This window comes from Barbus barbus (assembly GCF_936440315.1).
Source record: "Barbus barbus genome assembly, chromosome: 6".
Classification (NCBI taxonomy): domain Eukaryota; kingdom Metazoa; phylum Chordata; class Actinopteri; order Cypriniformes; family Cyprinidae; genus Barbus; species Barbus barbus.
Window position 1 is genome coordinate 24,402,629 of NC_136734.1, and position 23,328 is coordinate 24,425,956.

The 23,328-nt window shown below is 39.8% G+C and overlaps 3 protein-coding genes across 15 annotated transcripts in view; 1 reads left to right on the forward strand and 2 right to left on the reverse strand.

Annotated features, from left to right (window-relative positions):
* Positions 1-16,109, reverse strand: LOC306870879 (Fanconi anemia group G protein homolog). Of its 5 annotated transcripts, XM_079418382.1 has the most exons (17): positions 15,789-16,109; positions 15,294-15,668; positions 14,654-14,770; positions 14,508-14,547; positions 14,332-14,416; positions 14,106-14,231; positions 13,827-14,014; positions 5,040-5,181; positions 4,733-4,863; positions 4,385-4,531; positions 2,457-2,611; positions 2,253-2,319; positions 1,860-2,167; positions 1,726-1,766; positions 1,263-1,430; positions 1,042-1,156; positions 8-545 (listed from the first exon to the last, which is right to left on the reverse strand). In XM_079418382.1, exons 6-17 carry the CDS (start codon positions 14,194-14,196, stop codon positions 443-445), a joined length of 1,656 nt encoding a protein of 551 aa, XP_079274508.1. In that variant the 5' UTR covers positions 14,197-14,231; positions 14,332-14,416; positions 14,508-14,547; positions 14,654-14,770; positions 15,294-15,668; positions 15,789-16,109; the 3' UTR covers positions 8-442. The 5 variants fall into 5 exon arrangements, with proteins under 5 accessions (XP_079274506.1, XP_079274505.1, XP_079274508.1 ...); XM_079418380.1 differs by having other exon boundaries at positions 1-545; positions 14,508-14,770; XM_079418379.1 differs by having other exon boundaries at positions 1-545; positions 14,508-14,770; positions 15,294-15,966.
* LOC306870876 (elongation factor 2-like) lies at positions 14,747-22,029 on the forward strand. 3 transcript variants are annotated; one of them, XM_079418370.1, is made up of 16 exons: positions 14,747-14,824; positions 15,568-15,637; positions 17,177-17,391; positions 17,956-18,137; positions 18,331-18,542; positions 18,634-18,821; positions 18,926-19,031; positions 19,120-19,233; positions 19,319-19,457; positions 19,544-19,739; positions 19,823-20,081; positions 20,162-20,269; positions 20,352-20,705; positions 20,791-20,973; positions 21,054-21,186; positions 21,373-22,029. In XM_079418370.1, the coding sequence occupies exons 2-16, from the start codon at positions 15,635-15,637 to the stop codon at positions 21,564-21,566; spliced, it is 2,586 nt and encodes an 861-aa protein (XP_079274496.1). In that variant the 5' UTR covers positions 14,747-14,824; positions 15,568-15,634; the 3' UTR covers positions 21,567-22,029. The 3 variants fall into 3 exon arrangements, with proteins under 3 accessions (XP_079274496.1, XP_079274494.1, XP_079274495.1); XM_079418368.1 differs by lacking the exon at positions 14,747-14,824 and having other exon boundaries at positions 15,378-15,637; XM_079418369.1 differs by lacking the exons at positions 14,747-14,824; positions 15,568-15,637 and adding an exon at positions 16,144-16,383.
* The window catches only part of LOC306870878 (E3 SUMO-protein ligase PIAS2-like), an 8,838-nt gene continuing 7,290 nt past the window's right edge, over positions 21,781-23,328 (reverse strand). For 3 of the 7 annotated variants that reach the window (XM_079418377.1, XM_079418378.1, XM_079418373.1), the window contains one exon: positions 21,793-23,232. In XM_079418377.1, coding sequence (XP_079274503.1) covers positions 23,047-23,232 — 186 coding nt within the window. In that variant the 3' untranslated portion in view covers positions 21,793-23,046. Of the gene's footprint in view, positions 23,236-23,328 lie in introns of all 7 variants that reach the window. The other 4 variants (XM_079418372.1, XM_079418374.1, XM_079418375.1 and 1 more) reach the window with 3 other exon arrangements.

The following is a 23,328-nucleotide window of genomic DNA, read 5'->3' on the forward strand; positions in this document are numbered from 1 at the left end:
GCAGAACACTGTAGTGAATTCATATTTAATATTACTGAAACATATAATGTACGTACATGTGACTCTATAGGTTGAAATAAGAACGAAGTTGTATAACAGTTTTTTTTAAGCTAAATAAAATATTTTTCATAACTTATTCGTTTCAAATCCTTTTCATTATGAACATTATTTATTTGAAAAGATCATAGATAAAAAACAAAATGCTAATCAGAGAAATTGGCAAGCATAAGATATACAAAGAATCTGATATGAGTCTGGATGCATTCGTGAGCTCACAAATCATTTGTTTTGACAAGTGGAATGCTATATGGTTACAAGGTTGAAAAGGAAATTAGACAACACAAACTGGCTTTTCTGTATGTAGTTCTGGTTTGGATGCACCAAAAAGGTTAAATGGTGCAATTTAGCAGAATTTAGTAGAGAGCATCCTTTCTGACATCTCTCATGTCTTTTTGGCTTGAATGTATTCCACGATCTTCTTCTTCAACTCACTGAAGTCAAAAGCTGTGTCATCTGGCCATAGCTGCAAATACAGCGGCAGATTTCTGAAACACAAGTCAAAAGATTACTGAACATTTATCACAGCAGTTACAATCTCTTAGATTCCAACGATGTGCGACTTTCATGTGAAAAGTCATATTATGATAAGAGTATATTATTAGTATACTAGTGCTGTCAAACGAGTAATCGCGATTAATCACATCCAAAATAAAAGTTTTTATTTACACAATGTATGTGTGGTACTGTGTATGTATATATAAATACACACACATGCATGTATATATTTAAGAAAAATATGTTACGTTTATATATTAAATATATGATATAATTTATATGAATATATATACACAAATACATGTAAATATTTTCAAAATACATGCTGTGTGTGTCTTTATACAGTATATACATAAATATACACAGCACACACACATATATTATGTAAACAAAACCTTTTATTTTGGATGCAATTAATCGCAATTAATCATTTGACAGCACTAATTATCACACAAGTTAACAATACTGAGTTTTCAGATAGCTTACACTGACTTAGATGCATCTGAAGAACTATGGGCTTCTCTCCAGTGTGCTGATGCTTCTTCTCTACGATCAAGCCTCCACAAGACCTCAGACAGCAACATCTTAATATTCTTACAACCTAGTGAAATTCAACTCCACAAGTAAATTTGAGATGGACAGCGCAATGCATCAGACTAATCACAACAAGTCTCACAAATTCACTATAATGACAGCATATCAGATACCTGGTGTCATCTGGAGACTGAGATGAAGATCTCTCAGGGCTTCCTTCAATTGACCTCTTTCCAGAAAGCAGAGCCCTCTACCAGCTAGTGCTTGTCCTTTTGCTGCTTCCAAAGTCACCATTCTTTCAACCACTGCTTCAGTGTTTCCCAGATGTTTTTGTTTCCAGTCTAAACGTTTGATGAAACCATGCAAGTAATGGTACATGAAGCAAGTGCACACATCAAAGGTGGCCTCAGTAAGCTAAAGAGAGGAACACCTCTAGAAAGTAGATCTGTTATTAATAGATACCCCTTAAAGACCCCAGGATAAAAATATTTGTGTAAAGTTAAATATATCTGTAAATCTGCTTTTCCAAAGATCTTAGTACTGGGCAATACTTCACAAACAAAAACGGATATGATTAGTATGAACACACAATCTTGTTAGAGCAACAGTAAGACTGGAAAGAGAGAGATTTCTTACCTTTCTGTTTAATGAACACTTTCACCAGATTATTTATCGCTCTGAAAGGAAAGAACGAGAACATCACAAAAAACTATTTGACACATTTCACAAAACATGGTTTGCCAACACATCTAGGTACTAAATGAATGCACCTTGTGAAATTTGTAATAGCCTCTTTGGTGTCCTTCAGTTTCCAGTGGGCTTGTGCTTGAAGGAGATGGGCTGCACCGGCCCATAAAACAAAGTCCACATTTTCAAGACCAACGTCAGAATCAGCTACATTTTGTTTTCCATCAGCATCAAGCAGCAGTCTCTCAGGGATGAAGTCCAAAGTGCTGGTGATGACCTCCTCACAGACCACAAGAGTATCACTATAACGTTTTGCTTTTAATAAAGCAAATCCTGCCTCAAGGTAGACCACTGGGATTCTGGGAAAAGAAGCACATTCCCCTGTGTGTATCTGAAACACAAGGCATTCTGTATCAGTTATATTGCTTCATAAGCACTATTTCTGAATGTTATGCCTGAAAAATTGCAGTCCTTACAAGATCTTTGCCATCTGATTGCAGTGACGCCAACAGATCAAGATAGTACTCAACACCATCTGAAATACTGATTGACACAATATACATACATATTTTGTTTAGATGTTTAGTATTCTGTAAAAAAAAAAAAAACTTCTACATCTGATTAAATTTCTGATCGATTCTGTATTCAAATTCAATTGTCCTTGTTGTGGAATCACTTGCCTGCCATTGAACACACGTGTGTGAGCCAAAGTGTGCAGAATCAGAGAGGGGGAAGGGACACTGCTAATGAAGGTCATCTGTTCACCACCAAGCAGCGTAGCTGGAGAGACCAGTGAAGCACTAGATGAAATTTTATCAGACTGCAGTTGGACTGCCTGTAAACAAAGCAACAGAAAAGTATTATTTAACAAAATAACACTATATACATGCAGAAAGAATGTGAAACATCCTTTACTGTTTGAAACAATCCTTCAGTGTTAGCTGTACCTTGTTGCTACTTGTTTACATCTACTTTGTTGACATTAGGCATGAGATATGGACGTTGGGCACTTACAAGTTACATTTACATTTACATTTATTCATTTAGCTGACGCTTTTATCCAAAGCGACTTACAATTGCTATATATGTCAGAGGTCGCACGCCTCTGGTTAAGTGTCTTGCTCAGGGACACATTGGTGTCTCACAGTGGATTCGAACCCGGGTCTCTCACACCAAAGGCATGCGTCTTATCCACTGCGCCATCACCACCCAAAAGTTATTCAGAGAAAGTCAGAACTGCGAGATATAAACTCACAATTCTGACTTTTTTTCTCAGAATTATGAGTTTATCTTGCAATTCTGAGAAATTATGAGTTTATCTTGCAATTCTTTAACTCGCAATTCTGAGAACATATCAGTCCCCCCCCCTCAAAACTGGACTTTAACTCGCAATTGCGAGTTTATATCTCACAATTCTGAGAAAAAATTTCAGAATTGTGAGCTAAAAAAAAAAATCGCAATAACCTTTTTTTATTTTTTATTCAGTGGCAGAAACGGGCTTACATAGTTTTGTGAAGTAGAGACAACAATTAATAATTTTTCACTGATACCCTCAGGCCATCCAAAATGAGTTTGTTTCTTCATCTGAACAGATTTTGAGAAATTCAGAACTATATCACTTGCTCACCAATGGATCATTTGCAGTAAATTGGGAAAGTGAGTCTCATAAAAGCATACCTAAAATTCACAAGAAATTCACACAACTTCTGAAGAGAAAAGCTGCATGTTTGTAAGAAACAAATCCATCATAAAGGCGGTTTAACTGTAAACTGTTGCTTTGGGCCAAAATACCAATCCATAACAACACTTCCTCCAGTCAAAAACTTCTTTGGGCTGTTTTCTCTTATATACGGTACTTGATTTGTGCATATATCTATCCTGACTCAGATGAGACTCTTTCACTGGAGAAAGCAATATTATGGATAAATTATTATGGATACTCATATTTTAGGTGAAAACAATAGTTTGAAGTTAAAAATGTCTTAATGATGCATTTGTTTATTACAAATATGCAGCCTTTTACTTCACAAGATGTTAATTGATGGAGTGAAGCTGTGTGAATTACTGTGATGTTTTTATCAGCTGTTTGAAGTCATTCTGATGGCACCCTATCACTGCAGGGGTGCAAATGATGTAATGATAAATTACTCCAAATCTGCTTTGATGAAGAAACTCATCTCCAACTTGGATGACCTCAGAGTGAGAGTTTTACCAAATAAAAAGAACAGCACTTTTTAGAGTTCATCCCACTCATTGATGTGAGCATAAGTATTGGGACAGTTGAACATAAAGCAGATATAAAAGATTAAAAGCTATTATTTAGTTGCAGATCCCTTGCGCACAATCACAGCAGTGAGTCTGTGGCCCATAGACATCACCAGACTCTTGGTCTCATCCTTTGAAATACTTTTTTTGTATGTCACTTTCACTTTCAAATGTCTTGACTCAACAGCCAACAGAGCAATTTTGTCTTTACTGTTCCAATACTTTTGGAGGGCACTGTATATCCAAATGCACTTTCAAACATGCTGTAAAGCACAAGGTACAGTGAAGAAAATTTAAAATCATTATTGAAAATAATCAATAAATTGTGCACAGAATGGCTTACTGAGTTAAGAAGATGCAAGGCCTCCATTTCTGCCTTTGGATTGCCAAGCTGTCTGAACACCAGAGCACTTTGATAAAGTGCACTATGGCAAGCACAATCCATCTCCACAGCCTTCCTATAAAAGTGAAGAGCACAATGGGGCTGGCCCTGCAGAGACATAAGTAACAGAGCCACTGAGAGCACCTGGACTCAGGATAGAAACTGTTTGCTCAAATTCTAATCCAACAAACAAACGTAATTCAAATTTAAATCCAAACAGGAATTGGTTCAGGAATTTAAGATTTTGTCTGTTTAGGTCTATTTAGTTCAGGGTTCATTGGATGGGGATTGTAGAACAGAGCTTTTTACCAGCTTAGCAAAACTCTGGCCTGTAAGGGTGTGGATATGTCCCAAGAGACTTCTGGGACTTGGGAGGCCTTTAGCCTCCTGAAAAATGTCAAGGGCCTCGGAATATTTTTCCATCTTCATCTGTTCCACCCCTAAACCAGCAAAAGCATTTTAAGATTAATGTCAGTTCTACTATTTATTATGTTTTACATGGCAAAGAAACGGGATGGATTTCTTGTGACATTATTAGACCTACATAATATAAAAAATATTTACATAAACAAAAATTTGATCACATTGTCTATATCTTAGTTCATACATTTTGTACCTTGACATATTACAGTGCAGATGTGCAAAAGATCCTTGAGGTCCTTTGCTGCCATGGCAACCATTAGTGAGGAGTCTTCTTCCATGCTCAAAGCAAGGTTTCGGGTTTCTGTCTGTAGATTCACAGGTGCTGAACGCTCTCTCTGTAAGAAGAGAATGACAGCAGTATAGCAGTCAAAAATACATTCTTAAAAACAACAGTATTCATTAACAACTCATTCTTAGGTCACATTACTAGGCAATGTCATGTTTACATCTGATGTGTTTCACTATAAAATACTGTTACATTATTGATTGATAGAGGTCAATCCATCTCAAGTGGTCCAATTTGCCATTTCAAAATTTACAAATCTTTTTAGAGATTACCTTGGTAACACTTTATAATTACTGCATGCTATGAATCATTAGTAAATAGTAAATTCATCCTTTATTAAGCATTATCCCTACATTAACAGACAGTAGAAAGTAGTTTATAATGCAGCTATAAATGCTTTGTTCTTGATTTACGAGTATATATATAATGTTTGTAGTACTTGTCATAATTTATTAATGATCAATTTATCATTCCTAAATTAAGTATTATCTTATTAACAAGTTAGAAAGTGTAACTAAATGATTAATAAACTATTTAAATGAACATTTATACATATTATAGACATAGTAATAGTTACTCAGTGCGTTAATAAATGCTTTGTTAACACGTATTATTACTGTAATTCATGATTAATTCAGACAGTTATAAAACATTTACTAGTTGTCAGTTAACTATTGTTGTGAGCTCATCTAAAGTGAAGACTACTTATGCCTCGTAAAAGCTTTTACATAAGAGATTTAAAAGCTCAGCTATCTTCTAAACAGAAAAAATTAAACAGAGTTATACAGAACATAGAAATATTTTTTAAAATGCAAAAAACAAAACTGTATAACTGTGCACTTGATATAAAATGAAAAATAAACCTCTGCAATGTCATAGATAAATAAAAATTCCTGTACACCTCCAGAGAACATAACTGTACAGTAACATGAACCAAGCCTCTGCAATCTGACATAATTTTGATATTTGTTGAATATATTTGTTTTTCAATTTCCGCTAATTGGGAGTCTTCAGTTTGAAACAGAATTTATCTGAAATTTACATTTACATTTATTCATTTAGCTGACGCTTTTAGCCAAAGCGACTTACAATTGCTATATATGTCAGAGGTCGCACGCCTCTGGAGCAACTAGGGGTTAAGTGTCTTGCTCAGGGACACATTGGTGTCTCACAGTGGATTCGAACCCAGGTCTCTCACACCAAAGGCATGTGTCTCATCCACTGCGCCATCACCACCCACCACCCAAATTTGCCACATCTTCAAATATACACTATATTGCCAAAAGTATTTGGTCACCCCCTTCTAATGAACATGTTTGACTACTTTAGTAATTTCTATGAGTACAAATCTTAATGTTAAAGCATATAATAATAAGGGGCAGTCGTGGCCTATTGGACAGAGAGTCGGACCTGTAACCCGAGGTTTCGGGTTCGAGTCTCAGGTCCGGCAGGGATTGTAGGTGGGGGGAGTGAATATCCAGTGCTCTCTCCACCCTCAATACCACGACTGAGGTGAGACCCTTGAGCAAGGCACCGAACCCCCAACTGCTCCCCGGGCGCCACAGCAATATGGCTGCCCACTGCTCCGGGTGTGTGTTCACGTTGTGTGGTTGTGTTCACTGCTGTGTGTGTGCACTTGGATGGGTAAATGCAGAGCACAAATTCCGAGTATGGGTCTCCATACTTGGCCACGTCACGTCCTTTCCTTTCCTAATGATATTCTCGGGAATTGTGTGCTTCTAATTTTATAGCAACAGTTTGGACAGAACCTTCTTATATTCAAACATGACAGTGCCTCTGTGTATAAGGCACGGTTCAAAAATACATGATTGATTCAGTCAGTGTGGAAGAACTTGACTGGTCTGCAGAAAGCCAAGTCCTGATCCCAGCTGAACACCTCTGGTGTGACTTTATATGCAGACCTTGAGCCAAAAACTCATCACCAAACCCCAATGACTTGTACATAAGGCTACTGTCATTTTAGACGCGATGGAAATACAATTTTTAAATACATGAATTATGTTTCCATCTTTGTTGCCACAGTTTTGTTAGTGCCTTTTTCTGTTCTAAAGAAGGGGGTGTCCCAACACTTTTGTCTTTATAGTGTCTATACAAGTCATTGGTGTTTGGTGAATAGAAAAGGGTCCTGTCCAAACTGTTGCTATAAAATTAGAAGCACACAATTCCCAAGAATATCATTATATGCTTAAACATTAAGATTTGTACTCATAGAACTCATTTCTATGTTCTGTATAACTTTGTGTTGTGTTTGTTTCCTTTTTCTGTTTAGAAGTAACTGAGCCTTTAAATCTTTGTAAAAGCTCACAAAAATAGTTATCTGACAACCAGTAAATGTTTTGTAACTAGCTCAATCAATGAATAATTACAATAGGAATATGTGTTCATAAAGTATTTATTAACATACTATTGCTATATTTCTAAATAATATGTGTAAATGTACATTTAAACAGTTTATTAATCGTTTACTTACACTTTCTAAATGATCTTATGAACCACCACTGATGGCAACTAAATAACTGGTTTGTAAATAATGTAATACTTAATTTAGAAATGATAAATTGATCATCAAGAAAATATGAAAATATAATTATTAAATACATCATAGATATGCTTATAAATCAAGAACAAAGCATTTATAGCTGCATTTATAAACTGCTTACTAATGTCTATTAATTTAGGGATAATGCTTTATAAATGATGAATTGACATGAATTGACTATTTACTAATGATTAACTAATGATTCATAGTGTGCAGTTATTATAAAGTGTTACCATATGTTATGTTATGTTATTCCAAAACCACCAGTTTAATGGCCAACAGTCCATTTGGTTATACAGACTTTTCCGGAAACCTAAATATGTAATCTCATGATGGTCCTGACTTCTTTGAATTAAACAAACTGGTCTGGTCTCTAAAGCACATGTACATGTACATGTAAACCATTTTGTACATTCTTGTTCCTTAATCTTAATACAAATGTAATGATACCAAGCCTCTTTCGAGCCAAGGAGGAAAGTGCCGCAAGTTTCTGATGCGGATCTATCAGGATCAGGTGACGAGCCCACGCTGACTCAGTGCCCACGCGCTCCTCAGCCCCCTGCTGCAGGTCCCTTTCCAGTGCGCTTCATGACCGCTGATCTCCGCCCCTCCCCCGACGCTCAAGATGTGGTGTCTTTCGGTGCCATGGAGAGCACTGAAGAGGAGGATGATGCCATTTCGGTGGCAGCGTCTGTGAGAGAGGAGTGGTCCAACAGCCCGCTGGATTACACTGCGCCCCACGGCAGCGACGCGGGGGACCTCCAACTTCCCCCCGTGGAAAAAGCCGTGGCTGCCCATCTCTGTCCGTCAGCCGCGGTGAACTGGAGAGTGAGAAACAACGCGTCTCTGCAAACCTCGCTGGCAAGGTTTTCTCCGCGGCGGGCCAGGCAGCTTCAGCACTGCACGTGATGGCGATACTCCAGGTATATCAGGCCAAGCTGCTCAAGTCTCTGGATGAGCACGGGCCGGACCCCGAAGCGTTTAAAGAGCTCTGACGCGCTCTTTTTGTGTTTTGACTGTTCCACTATGCAGTGCAATAAAGTCGAAAAACATACAAAACTCACCTCAATATCAGGGCAATTTTCCTCCTCTCACTCCCCTCTCCCCAATCACTCACTCTCGCACTCGTGTGGTATTAAACTCCCCAACCCCCAACGGCGAGTTACCCCTCACGGTGTGCAGTCCGCCTCGCCCGCTGTCACAGTTCACAGAAACGTGGCAGGCACTGCCAGGGGTATCAGAGTGGGTTATGAAATCAATAAAGAACGGCTACACGCTTCAGTTCTTCCGCAGACCGCCCCGTTTCAACGGTGTGTTAATGTCCACTCTGCGGGAGCGTAATGCCTCAGTTCTGCGAGAGGATATACACAATCTTCTTGCAAAGCATGCTGTAGAGGCAGTACCCCTCACAGACCGCGAGGGCGGCTTCTACAGTCGTTATTTTCTGGTGCCAAAGAAAGACGGCGGACTCCACCCAATCTTGGACCTGAGACCGCTGAATCGCGCGCTTTCTAAGTGCTCGTTCGAAATGATTACGCTGAGACAAATCCTCTCACATATCAGGCCTAGGGCTGGGTATCGTTCAAAAATTTTCGATACCGGTACCGATACCTTGAGTTCGATACCGGTTCCTGAACGATACTTTTTTCGATACCAGTTTTATGAAATCACTTTTAATAAGATTAGATTATCTCAAAAAACTATTTTTTAATGTTGATATTACAGACTCAAAGCCTCATCTCCTGAGCCACTGCACAAAGGAACAAAATATATCCAACACAATAAATAAATAATTTTAATAAAGTTCAAATTGTTTTCAGTTTACACATCTGTTAGGCTACATTTACATTAGTGCGTGTTCATTTTAAAACACATCATCACTTCTAGGTTGTTAAAGACTTCAAGAAATTTAAAATCTTCATCCACTTTCATAAGTGGGTGTTTTATTTTCTTTCACCATCTGTTTTATTGTTATTAAATTCTGGTGTAGTATGTCTAATTATTTGAATGCATAAAAACAACTTTAGTTTATTAAAATTTATTCTTAAAATAGCCTAATGAAAGGTTTTATTTTTCCTCAGAAATTCTGTGTTCTGTATCTGGTTTTCAAATGAAGACATAAAACATTAATTTAATTTCTTTAAATTATTGAAAATCAAAGTTTATTTATTTTGGCAAACAAAGGGGGTTTACTATTAAAATAAATAAAAAAATGGAATAACTGTTGTGTGATAATTTCTAAAAAAAATAATAATAAAGTTTTAATAATTTTAATAGTAGCCTAGTAGTAGCAGTATGTACTGTACGCTGAACAATATTAATTTATTTCTGCTGCAGTGTCTTCCAATTTAAACCGAACTTTTATTTTGACAGATTTCCGGGAATACCTTTACAGTTCTGTGTGTATATGATATGAGCAAGTTTTACTCGAATCAAACGGTAAAATGCTCATTAATTGACTCTCACAGCAGTTCTGGAGATGATGTTCATGTGTTTATGTCCTCATTTAGTTAGGCGGCAGACGCTGAAATCACCGCGAGCGTCACGCGAGCTTCAGTCTGTGTGTAGTAAACAAACCGCGCGATATAGAGAGCAGACTGCTCCGTGCGCTTTCGAAACGCTCTCGCGGAGGTCAAACACTGATCTATCAGCGCCGTGCCACTTCTAGTCAAACACACCTAGTGCTGCAGGATTATTGGCTCACTGACGTTAATGAGATTAACCCCTTAGGTATCGAAATTTGGTACCGAACGACAAGACGTTTTTCGATACTCGGTGGTATCGAGGCAATTCGTTCGGTGCCTAAAAAGTATCGAACTCGATAGCCAGCCCTAATCAGGCCGGGAAATCGGTTTATCTCTGTGGATTTAAAGGATGCTTATTTTCACATTCAAGTAGCCCCACAGGCGTTTCCTGAGATTTGCATTCTAGGGGATAGCGTACCAATTCATGGTCCTGCCCTTCGGCTTATCCCTGGCCCCTTGTACGTTTACGAAATGCGTGGATGCTGCTCTCTCTCCTCTGAAGCAGAGCGGAATGTGCATCCTGAACTATCTCGACGACTGGCTAGTCTTAGCCCAATCAGAGAGCGTGCTGCTCAGTGACAAACTCAGACTCCTCGCTCATATCCATAGCTTAGGGCTGGCTGTAAATATGCAAAAAAGCATGCTGGTACCGAGCCAGAACATCTCCTTTTTAGGAGTGGAGTTGAACTCAATCAATATGCGAGCGCCTTTGTCGGAGGAGCGATCACAAAAACTGATCAACTCTCTCACAGTCTTCAAACTAGGGCGTTCTTCCCTGCTAAAATGCTTTCAGAGGATGCTCGGCCAGATGGCTGCTCCTTCGACAGTGTGCAATCTAGGGCTCCTACATATGCGACCGCTTCAGCTCTGGCTAAAGAGCCGGCTGCCACAGAACGCATGGCGCACGGGCACCTTGCGCATCACAGTGACGCGCGACTGTTTGCACACGCTGAGCCCTTGGCGCAATATGACTCTGTATCGCCGGGGTGTTCATATTGGCCAAGAGATCAGGAGAAAGAATGTTACGACAGATGCATCGAGTACGGGATGGGGAGCCGTATGCGATGGGAGACCTCAGCGCGTGCTGAACACTATCTCTGAGGCTAGGGCTCCTTCCACGAGGCATCTTTACGCACATAAATTGACAGTTTTTTCAAGTTGGTGCGTATCGCGGGGCGAAAACCCAATCAACTGCCCAATACCAATAATTCTTGCCTTCCTCCAAGAGCGATTTGATAGTGGTCGTATGCCATCCACATTGAAAGTGTATTTGGCCGCTATAACAGCCTTTCACGCGCATGTCGAAAATCGCCCGATCGGCAGAAATGAACTGATCATACGGTTTTTAAAAGGAGCAAGAAGGCTGAACCCTCCTCGCCCTTCTACTCTACCCACTTGGGACTTGGCGCTTGTGCTTGACGCTCTCACGGGACCCCCGTTCGAGCCCATACAATCAGCGAACTTGCGAGCGCTCTCTCTCAAAACAGCGCTCCTGCTCGTGCTGGCCTCTGTTAAGCGAGTTGGGAGACCTGCAGGCACTTTCAATTGACGACTCGTGTATTGAATTCGGGCCAGGTGATTGCAGACTCACCTTGAAGCCTAGAAAAGGATATGTGCCTAAAGTGCTTTCGACTCCATTTAAAGCGCAGGTCATAACACTATCTGCTTTCTGCCCCGAAACGGAGCCGCTTAATACACTGCTGTGCCCTGTACGTGCGGTGCGCACTTATATTGAGCGCTCTAGACGGTTCAGACTCTTTGAGAAGGTATTTGTATGTTTTGGTGGACGCACAAAAGGACTGCCTGTGTCCAAGCAAAGGTTGTCACACTCTATCGTCGAAGCAATTGCTTTGGCTTACAGCTCTAAAGGGGCGTGGAATGTCCGATAGGGGTTCGGGCCCACTCAACCCGTGGACTCGCGTCATCCTGGGCCTGGGCAAATGGCATGTATATTCGGGACATTTGTACGGCAGCAGGCTGGTCGTCACCCAGCACTTTCGCGAGGTTTTATAACCTAGATGTGTCGTCGCTTGCCACGCATGTGCTGTCAGTGCAAACAGCGCACGCGCCTACTCAGCCTCAGCTATGATCTGTGTATCAGTGGTTTCGACTAGGTCGTATACACCCTGTATTGACGCACCACCAATTCAATGCGGTCCCTAATAGTTTAACACAATGTTTTGATATAGTTCACCACGTCTTTTAGGACTTGATCACCATCATACAGTGCTTATTGAGCACCAGCTACAGCTGTGCATCATAACGCATGATTTCATTGAAATTAAACAAATTCAACCCCAAGATCAGGCCCTTTCTGACAGAGCATGCTGCGCAACTTCTTGTCCAGGCCCTTGTTGTTTCTAGACTGGACTACTGCAATGCTCTTCTGGCTGGTCTGCCATCAAACACAATCAAACCTCTACAAATGATCCAGAATGCAGCTGATTCAACACTGATTGACTGATCTTCAACGAGCCCAAAAGAGCGCATGTTACGCCTCTCTTCATCTCCTTGCACTGGCTACCAGTGGCAGCTCGCATCCAGTTCAAGACACTGATGCTTGCGTACAGAACTACCACAGGCTCAGCACCCTCCTACTTCCACTCACTATTACGAACCTACATCCCCTCCAGAAGTTTGAGATCTGCTAGTGAGCGACGCCTTGTGGTACCATCACAGAGAGGCTCAAAATCACTCTCCAGAACATTCTCGTTCACCATTCCTGGCTGGTGGAATAATCTTCCCACCCCTATGCAGAACGCTGGATGCCTGGCAATCTTCAAGCAACAACTGAAAACTCATCACTTTCGGCAGTACTTGACTTCATCCTAAACTCAAAAAAAAAAAAAAAAGCATTCTTTTTTTTTTTTTTTTCTTATTGCCGTGTCACCGAGCTTAGGATCTTAGAATGCAAGTTGCTTCAGTCAAAGATTCTGAATGGATGACGTACAAGCACTGCCTTATTTAGAGTGGGATGCCTAAGCTCGGTGACACGGCAATAAGAAAAAAAAAAAAAAAAGAATGCTTTTTTTTTTTTTTTTGAGTTTAGGATGAAGTCAAGTACTGCCGAAAGTGATGAGTTTTCAGTTGTTGCTTGAAGATTGCCAGGCATCCAGCGTTCTGCATAGGGGTGGGAAGATTATTGGATGCCCACTCATATTTCGCGCGCTTGAACGCCATTGGCCAGTTTCAATGGCGTGATTCAATAAGGCTTCAGTAGTATTCGAGAAAAAGGTATTTCCCATAGCAATGTCTCGTTCCCTCATTTCGGGGAACCGAGGTTACGCGAGTAATCGAGAGCATTTTCACAGATACAAGTCCTCTGTGGCAGAGTTTGAGATTTTGAAATCTGGGGAAAAGCCTACGTTATTCATGTGCTTTCAGAAATAAACAGATGTACCATAAACATAACAAGTAATAAAAACTGATCAGTATTTTACAGTAATTATGTTTATATTTGCCATAAAATAGTGTATGCTTATAAATGAGGTATAAAACAATGGTTCTCAACCAGAGGGCTGTGGACCACTAGGAGGCTTCAGCAAATGCCCAAGGGGGACCTAATGATTCTTAAAATTATTTTTTACAAGAATTGTAAAAAATCAATACCTTGTGATCAGTTTGCATCAGTAGAGTGAGAACTCTCTCTAACTGGCACTGCATGAGCCACAGCATCCACTGGATCAGCAGAAGCTTGTGGACATATTGACAGACTGAGGAGCCAAAAGTGTGCAGAACAGCCTCCCACAACTGAATGGTATCAGAACCGGATACCTGAGATCCAGCAGCCCCTAAAGCTACAGAAAAACAGAAAGGCAGGCGAAACATAAAACACATAGAAAATGCTGTATACATTAATAATTAAAAATGAGACATGATGTTATTTACCTCTTAATAAACTTTGTTTGAGACTCTCCTCTACTTCACTTGCGTTGGAGAAACTCAACGAGAATAAAAAAGTATTATATGCAACTGTCATTTCAAGCGCGAGTCGTTCAGTAGCTGCTGGTATTCCTGTGTAAACACAATATGGTTATGAGCTTCTAATATACATTGAATAAGAGCTTCTAATAGCACCTTACTTTCAGCCATAAAAAGTAACGCATGAAAATACCTTGAATTTTCTGCAGCAGTTTGCGGCTTTCCGAACAGCACCGCTTCAGAAGATTCTGATTTGGTTCGAGGCCTCGTTCATTTTGCTGAAACGGTAACGGCACATGAGTGTTTCTGCGTCAAGACTAATAATACTGTAACGCGTTAATCGATAAAATAATAGTTTTGCAACAGTACCTTCCAGGTCGAAATGATGCAGTTATTCTCCTCACTCCATCTATCAATTAAACAGGGAACGACAGACATGACAAAGTCTGGAAACAGAGGCAGTCAAATGGTACTTAATCTTTCATATCTAAGTTACTGTATTTCTGAATCAGTACCAAAGCCTCTCTCTGGCTGCTGGCAGGACCTTCCTCATCTGATTCGAACCTTCCCTCCACCGAGTCTAAACAAACGATAAGTGATGCAGCGCCATCTGCTGTTTGGGATGCATTAGTCTAAAACATGAAAAATGTCCACGGAGATATCTAAAAGACAGGAAATTGAACAAAGTAGGGTGTAAAAGTTAATTAATAATTTTTTTTAATGAAATATCTCTATGTGTTCAGTTTTAACCTGTTGTATGCAATCTTCTGCATTTTTAAAAAAAGTTTTTCTATGCTTATCACCCAATAGCTATGGGTCAACATCAGCATGTAAGAACAATTTTTATAAATAGTAACACATCTAGCATTCACTTAAAATGAAGACTACAGAATGCTTTTAAAATGATTTTCTCCATTCTCCATATAATACAACAGACAAAAAACTTTGCTGCGCTGAAAAAAAGAACCATATTTTGCACATCACACATGTAATAAATGCAGAAGTCAGATTTTCCCCCCCAGTGTTGCTAGCTACTAACATGACCTACTGAAAATCTGGAAAACTATGTAAAAATATCAAACGACTTCTTTATGTAGCTACATGTGACAAAAAAATAGCACAATTACCTAATAATATAAAAATAAAAAATCTCACCAGAGCCTAGAACATTTAGTGATCATCTTTATTTTCAAATGCCATAATTTCTATGATGATGATGATGATGATGGTGCCATGTTTGCTTATGTAAATGCTCCGTTATCTCTGCGGTCACACACAGGCTAGTGCAGAATGCAAATCCAAATGCCTTCACTGGTCTATCCAGTACTAGGGTCATCTAGGTCCATATGACTCGTTTCACATGACTCCGCAGAGCTTTCTGTCGCAGCATAAACCAAGAGTCTAGGTCCCAGTCTCTCTCTTTCCTCAGGTCCTCAGCGGAGAGGAGCAGCGGCCGCAGCAAGAGGCCGTCCTAGACTTGGGAGCCAGTCGCCAAAATGGTACGATATTTCACTGTGTCAGTTCACCAGGCTGCATTAAAAAAGACCAAAGTGCTATATTAAAACATATGCGTACATTTAGTACGCATTTCTCCAGTCATTTAGCCTATATAATCTAGTTTTATTCTAATGTCAATGACGTAATGACAACCTGCTTAGAAGATTCTCGCATTTGTGTCAACCTTGAACTTGAATTATACGCGGAACATTTAGCTAATTGATGTCTGTCTTTATTATAAAATGTTCAGGAAAGAGAATGGCGCATTCAAATATACGTCTTTTTATTCGGTACGAGATCGAAATGGATAAGTCGCGATTTCAGCAAGTTCGTCTTGTAACAGTTATACTACGCATAAATGTAAAGCACAACCGCATGCGGCTCGATCTTTGTTTTTGAGTGAAAGTTAGCTGCGTTATTTTGGGGATATGGCCCAGCAAAGTGAACGCACGCACGCTGGAATAACGTTACCCCGTTATAAATAGCGCGTTTACGCCCACTGTTCTTCCCTGTGCGCGCATTAAAGTTTCATGAGCGGAGAGCGAGCGAGCCATGATTATGGAGGGGTGCTGGACGCAAATAGGGTTATTATAATGACGGGGCCGCTGTGTTATTGTTTTTGAGGGGCGAAACAACCCAACTCTGTCATCAGCCTACACGAGCTTGTCATTAGCTGAATGTATGGCTGGCAGCGCCTGGCCGAGGAGACTGCGGCACACAGCGGCTCCCCAGAAACTGCGCACTCATGGTACAGGCCGTACTTCAGCGCAGATTTAGAAAGCGTTAATGAAATCAATACTTACCGTTTGTAAGCGTGGTGCACAGTACAATGTTAGTAAAATGTTTTAAGAAGTTGCTTGACCACATACAGTTAAAAACAGTTATTTTTAAATATATTAGCCTGTATTAAAAAAAAAAAAAAAAACAACATTTTGAAACAAATTGAAAAAGAATTAATAATTTACGGGTAAAGAGACATTCCCTGGATTCCACATTGAACTATCACGTTTGTTTGGATTTTATTTAGGCTAATTTGTACCGGTAATATTATTATTTTATGTTGCAATATGTTATAGTATGATGACGTGTAAATAGGGCCTGTGTTTCTATGCTTTGTTATTTTTGGCCATGTGGGCTTATCATGTGGGCTTACATAGCTAAATCTGTGGTTTTATTTGCATATTTTACAGTAAAAAGGATTTAAATACCTCAAATAGTTTGGTATATTAACATTATATAATTTAATGATTTAATAATTAACTGTTTCTTTTACATTATATTTAAGCTGACAATTGTATTTTTTTTTTTTTACTGTGAATTTAATGAAACACACACACAAAAACAATATTTAGCTTCTATTGAGGAATCAAAGGCACGAGCTTAGACTGTCACATTTGATTTTGTAGTTCCCATCCTTTAAACCACATACACAAGACTGAGGCATTCATTTGTTTTGACATCACATATTGTCCCCCACACACAAACACTCAATCATATTTACTCCACAATCAACACTTGATAAACTTGTCTTTGTCCCTCAGGTGAACTTCACGGTAGAACAGATTCGGGAGATCATGGACAAAAAGTCCAATATCAGGAACATGTCTGTGATCGCCCATGTGGACCATGGCAAATCTACTCTCACTGATTCCTTGGTGTGCAAAGCCGGTATTATTGCTTCTGCACGTGCAGGAGAGACCAGATTTACTGACACCAGAAAAGACGAACAGGAGAGATGTATCACCATTAAGTCAACGTAGGTATTCATGTTTAAAAAGTGTGAATTTAGCCACTCCTCTAGTGTTCAGCATCACATGATCCTTGAGAAATCATTCTAATATGCTGATGAGGTGCTTAAGGAACATTTATTATTATTATCAATGTTGTGCTGCTTAATTTGTTTTTGTGGAATTTTTTTTTCCAGGATTCTTTGATGAATAGAAAGTTTAAAGGAACTGAGTTTATTATAATTAATTTAGTTAATTTTATGTAATATGTCCTCATAAAGTATTAATTTCTTTAAAAAAAAGAAAGAAAAGAAACATATTTTTGTAGAAAGGTGTATGGGGTAAGTTGTCACAATAGAACCTGCCATTAAACAGTATATTATAGGCTTTTTAGCACAGTCATGAATTAAACATACAAAACCATAAGTAGAGTCAACACACATTTGTGAACGGTTGATTTAAAATTTTACAGTTATTGAGATACGGACCTTCTAACAACTAGCTCCAGTGTTCATTTACATTTACCTAGGAAATACCAAAATGACATTTCTGACAAACATTTGAAACCCTCTACATATATGTATCCCTTACAGGGCCATCTCTCTATATTATGAGCTCAGTGAGAATGACTCAGCCTTCATTAAGCAGTGCAAGGATGGTTCTGGCTTCCTGATCAACCTGATTGACTCACCGGGACATGTTGACTTCTCCTCTGAGGTGACAGCAGCTCTTAGAGTTACAGATGGTGCCCTTGTAGTGGTAGACTGCGTATCAGGTAAGGCCAATTTATTTGAGATATCAAGTTCACACGTCTGTTTCTCTAATTAAGGCAGTCCTCTGAAATGCCATGAAAACATTCAACAACATTAAAGCATTCACCACACAAATGGTTTCATCACTTAATGGTGAGATTTCAATGTCTGACCAAAAAGTGAGTTTAAATAGTAAATATTTGAATTGTTCCACAGGTGTATGTGTGCAGACTGAGACTGTCTTGAGACAAGCCATTGCAGAGCGCATCAAGCCTGTCTTGATGATGAACAAGATGGATCGTGCCCTCCTTGAGTTGCAGCTGGAACCTGATGAGCTTTTCCAAACCTTCCAGAGGATTGTGGAGAATGTTAATGTCATCATTTCAACCTACGGAGAAGGAGAGCATGGACCAATGGGAAACATTATGGTACGTAGCAGTTGAGACTGATAAGACAAATTTATTAGTAAAATGTTTGCTTTTATGTATATGTTGCTTACTGATTTGGGGGTTACCTTAGGTGGATCCTGTGGTTGGGACTGTGGGATTTGGATCAGGCCTCCATGGCTGGGCTTTTACTCTGAAGCAGTTTGCTGAGATGTACGTGGCCAAGTTTGCTGCCAAGGGAGATAAGAAAAAAGCAGACCTTCCACCAGCAGAACGGGCTAAGAAAGTGGAGGAGATGATGAAAAAGCTTTGGGGAGATAAGTAAGCGTCTTCTTATAAAGGGGACACTGGAGCACCGGAGTGATTTCCAGAATAAAATGTTTGTATATATAAAATATTCTTTAACTCAAAGCAATCTTTTTCAGGTACTTTGATCCCTCCTGTGGAAAATTCAGCAAATCAGCAACCAATGCAGATGGAAAGAAGCTTCCTCGTACCTTCTGTCAGCTTGTCTTGGATCCAATCTTTAAGGTTTGAGTTTAAATGGGTGTTAAACACACTCATCTTTCACTACTACGACTTATTTACAATCCCTCTCTCATTTGAACTCTTTCCACAGGTTTTTGATGCCATTATGAATTTCAAAAAGGAAGAGACCCAGAAACTGATTGAGAAGCTTGAAGTAAAACTTGATGCAGAAGACAAAGAAAAAGAAGGAAAACCTCTTCTTAAGGTATAACTAAAGAACTAAACTTTTGAGAATCTTCACCCTAATTCTACTGTTGTCGTTGTTGACACGTCTGTTTCCATGCTTCCAGGCTGTGATGCGCCGCTGGTTGCCTGCAGGTGATGCTTTGCTCCAGATGATCACCATCCATCTTCCTTCTCCAGTCACTGCCCAAAGGTACCGCTGTGAACTGCTTTACGAGGGTCCTGGAGATGATGAGGCCGCCATGGGTGAGTCTCAACATTGCGAGGTGTTTTGACACTTCAGGGAGATCCCTTTTTGCCAGCTTTTTCACATTCCACCCTTGACTTTCCAGGTGTAAAGAACTGTGATCCTAAAGCTCCTCTCATGATGTACATCTCCAAGATGGTGCCAACCACCGACAAGGGTAGATTCTATGCCTTTGGTCGTGTCTTTTCTGGTGTTGTTTCTACAGGGCAGAAGGTACGCATCATGGGCCCAAACTTCACACCAGGAAAAAAGGAGGACTTGTACATAAAGCCAATCCAAAGGTTTGCTGCTGTCAATCACGCATACATCCTCAACTGATTTGATGATCATTGCCCTTATTAACATCATGCTATGTCCTCCTCAGAACTATCTTGATGATGGGTCGTTACGTAGAACCCATTGAAGATGTGCCATGTGGGAACATTGTTGGTTTGGTTGGGGTTGATCAGTTCCTGGTGAAGACTGGCACCATTTCCACTTTTGAAAATGCTCACAACATGCGTGTTATGAAGTTCAGCGTTAGTCCTGTGGTGAGAGTTGCTGTGGAGGCCAAGAACCCAGCTGATCTGCCAAAGCTGGTGGAGGGCCTTAAACGTCTGGCCAAGTCAGATCCTATGGTTCAGGTGAATGTCTTAGCTAGGTAATAAGATGGTATAAACAAAATTCAGTCTTTACAAAAACAAACACTAGTTTCTTCTCCTAGTGTATCATCGAAGAGTCTGGTGAGCACATCGTGGCAGGTGCTGGAGAGCTTCATCTGGAGATTTGCCTAAAAGACCTTGAGGAAGATCATGCCTGCATCCCTTTGAAGGTAGTGCTTGGATGATAATACTGATGAGGTTACAGATATTTTTAATGTTTTTCCACTAACAGCTTGAGGCCATTTTTTGCAGAAATCAGACCCAGTTGTGTCATATCGTGAAACTGTCAGTGATGAATCAGACCAGGTTTGCTTATCCAAGTCTCCCAACAAGCACAATCGCCTGTATATGAAATCTCGGCCCTTCCCAGATGGCCTGGCCGAGGACATCGATAAGGGTGATGTGAGCGCTCGGCAGGAGCTCAAACTGAGAGCTCGCTACCTGGCTGAGAAATATGAGTGGGAGGTCGCTGAGGCCCGTAAGATTTGGTGCTTTGGACCAGATGGCACAGGGCCCAACATTCTTGTGGATATCACAAAGGGAGTTCAGTATCTGAATGAGATAAAGGACAGCGTAGTGGCTGGTTTTCAGTGGGCAACCAAAGAAGTGAGTAAAGACTTATAAGGATTAAGGATTTATGCTTTGTCTTTCCTACACAGTAATGAGATGCTATTTTGTGTTACTTTACCAGGGTGCACTCTGTGAAGAGAACATGCGGGCAGTCCGATTTGACATTCATGATGTCACTCTTCACGCTGATGCCATTCATAGAGGTGGCGGCCAGATCATTCCCACAGCCCGCAGAGTTCTGTACGCTTCTGTGCTCACTGCACAGCCAAGGCTCATGGAGCCCATTTACCTGGTTGAGATTCAGGTACACGTGGTGGATTGCTGGAACAGAAAAATGAGAGTGTAATCTTGATTATGTTAATATATTTCCCTTCTCTCCTTCAGTGCCCGGAGCAGGTGGTTGGTGGCATCTATGGTGTGCTGAACAGAAAAAGAGGCCATGTGTTTGAGGAGTCCCAAGTGGCTGGGACACCTATATTTGTTGTGAAGGCATACCTACCTGTAAATGAATCTTTTGGTGAGTTAATATTCCAGATTTGATGGTAGCGCAAACGACAGCAATAGGACATTTTTATACTGAAAAATAAATACATTTGTTGTTGGAGTTAAAACAAATTGTGACCCAAAATGTTATACATTTCTATATTAATATATTGTGGATGTCTTTGTTGCCTATAATTTGCTTGCGTTTGTTTCTGGACAGGTTTCACAGCAGACCTAAGGTCTAACACTGGCGGACAGGCCTTCCCTCAGTGTGTGTTTGACCACTGGCAGATTTTGCCAGGTGATCCATATGATGTAAACAGCAAACCTAGCCAAATTGTGGCTGAGACCCGTAAACGCAAAGGTCTGAAGGAGGGCATCCAAGCACTAGACAACTTCCTGGACAAACTATAAATTTCTACTGAATTGTACATGGTGATAGAAGCTATTAATCTTACAATGTTAACGTGATGACTCTGAAGTGTATGGCATAACGTTTACACAGCAAATCATCAGAGCTTAATTTAAATATTCAAAGCTGCACAATCTGGCAGCAAATAAAATCTGAGCACGTTAAACCTGTGTGGATGTGTCCATATATAAACTAAAGCCAATACAACACAGCAATCTGGGCATAATTCAAGTTAAAAAATATATTTTTCCAGATGGATATGAAATATTGCTATAATCACTGTGTAATGTGTATTGGTTTACATGTCTTAGGATGTATATGCATCATCATGAACCCTCCTTTTGGCAAAGAATTCAAGATTCTCAACAACATTACTTGTGCCATTATCAATGGAGAGCTATGTCAATTCAAAACCTCAACCCTGACTGGGAGGGACAATAAAAGCACTGTATCAACATTTACAGCACATCTTTGTTTTTTTACATCCAACTCAAAATAGTACACATGTAACAAGGGGAACTTCTAAAAGAAATAAACAGCCTCGTACATGCCTTCAGACACAGTCAAAATGACAGTATGTTGTATGGCTCATAATCCAGTAAGATAAATGAGATCAATTCAAACCTCAATTAAATAACCATTAGAAATAATAGCAGATTTCTAAAAAAAAAAAAAATGATCCCCATCCTATATCAAAATTTGCATAATCCTAAAAAAAAAGTGATTTTGGCTTGATTTTCATTACACCTGCAGGTTGTTATCTGACCAAGAACCATGAAATTATACAAATTACTCCTTGTTTTAACAATGATCATATTACAATTTTTGAGGTCAATGTTAAGGTGTGTTGAGATAAAAACACCTTTCATATCAAATTAAAGATTGAAAATAAGTTTACCACGTCAGCAAAAGGGAATCTGATGGCTCTTGAGCAAATAACCACCGACCAAAAAAAAGGAAAACTTTGCTTATGCGTTCTGCCTTGATATCAGACAAGTAAACATTTTATAATATACAACATACAGTTTTTTTATTGCTGCAACTGAAGTCAACTAAAAAAATAATTGCACTGCTGATATTGAAGAGACAACATGAACTGAGCTGCCGCTGAAAACCTGCTGCCGTTTCAATTGCAGAACCGCCAATGCAAAACACAATGTACACAATATTAAGAGTCATCTGAGCTTTCTAGTCCACTCATTTATGCCTTTTGTTTCGTTCTGCTCCTCCACCCAAATAGCTAACGGATGAGAGTCATTGTGTATCTGGCAGTTTCGAAAGGAGAACAGCTTGATTTGGGTTTACTTTCTCTTAAAACAGCACTGTTGCTGACCCAGCCACAACATTTAGAGATCTTCATAGTAGTCCTTCTGGGTCCTTGTCGAAACATGATTTTTGAGGTCCATAGTTAAATGTAGAAAATATTTTTCGCTTAGCCAACTTGACTGCTTTGGAGACTGGCCAATAAAGGTGCACCAAGATTCAGTCTAGTGAAATAATGTCTGATAGGCCTGAAGATCCTCCCGTAATGACACCCGTCTCGTGACTCGAGCTGCTGCTATGAGTTGCCGTCTCGTACGGAGCTGATGAGGAAACCAGGCCGCTGCTGGTGGTGGCACTCTGAAGGCTGCTGGAGAGGTTGTCTAAAAATATAGGGCCTCTGTAATGCTGCTGAAGAAACAAAGAAAACTACTGGTAAACAGCTGTGCAGGCTATTGAAATATGGAACATACATGCAATCTCAATATTTCTTTGAAAGAATAT

What these genes read in the sequence shown, in the direction of transcription:
- LOC306870879 (XM_079418380.1), bottom strand. Translation starts at nt 14,576, where the DNA reads ATGTCTGTCGTTCCCTGTTTAATTGATAGATGGAGTGAGGAGAATAAC. An exon ending in ACACGTGTGTTCAATGGCAG is followed by an intron (nt 2,320 to 2,456) that starts GCAAGTGATTCC and finishes TGTGTCAATCAG; the next exon opens with TATTTCAGATGGTGTTGAGT. An exon ending in CAGTCTCCAGATGACACCAG is followed by an intron (nt 1,157 to 1,262) that starts GTATCTGATATG and finishes GAATTTCACTAG; the next exon opens with GTTGTAAGAATATTAAGATG.
- LOC306870876 (XM_079418370.1), top strand. An exon ending in TTCAGTGGGCAACCAAAGAA is followed by an intron (nt 20,706 to 20,790) that starts GTGAGTAAAGAC and finishes TTACTTTACCAG; the next exon opens with GGTGCACTCTGTGAAGAGAA. An exon ending in ACCTGTAAATGAATCTTTTG is followed by an intron (nt 21,187 to 21,372) that starts GTGAGTTAATAT and finishes GTTTCTGGACAG; the next exon opens with GTTTCACAGCAGACCTAAGG.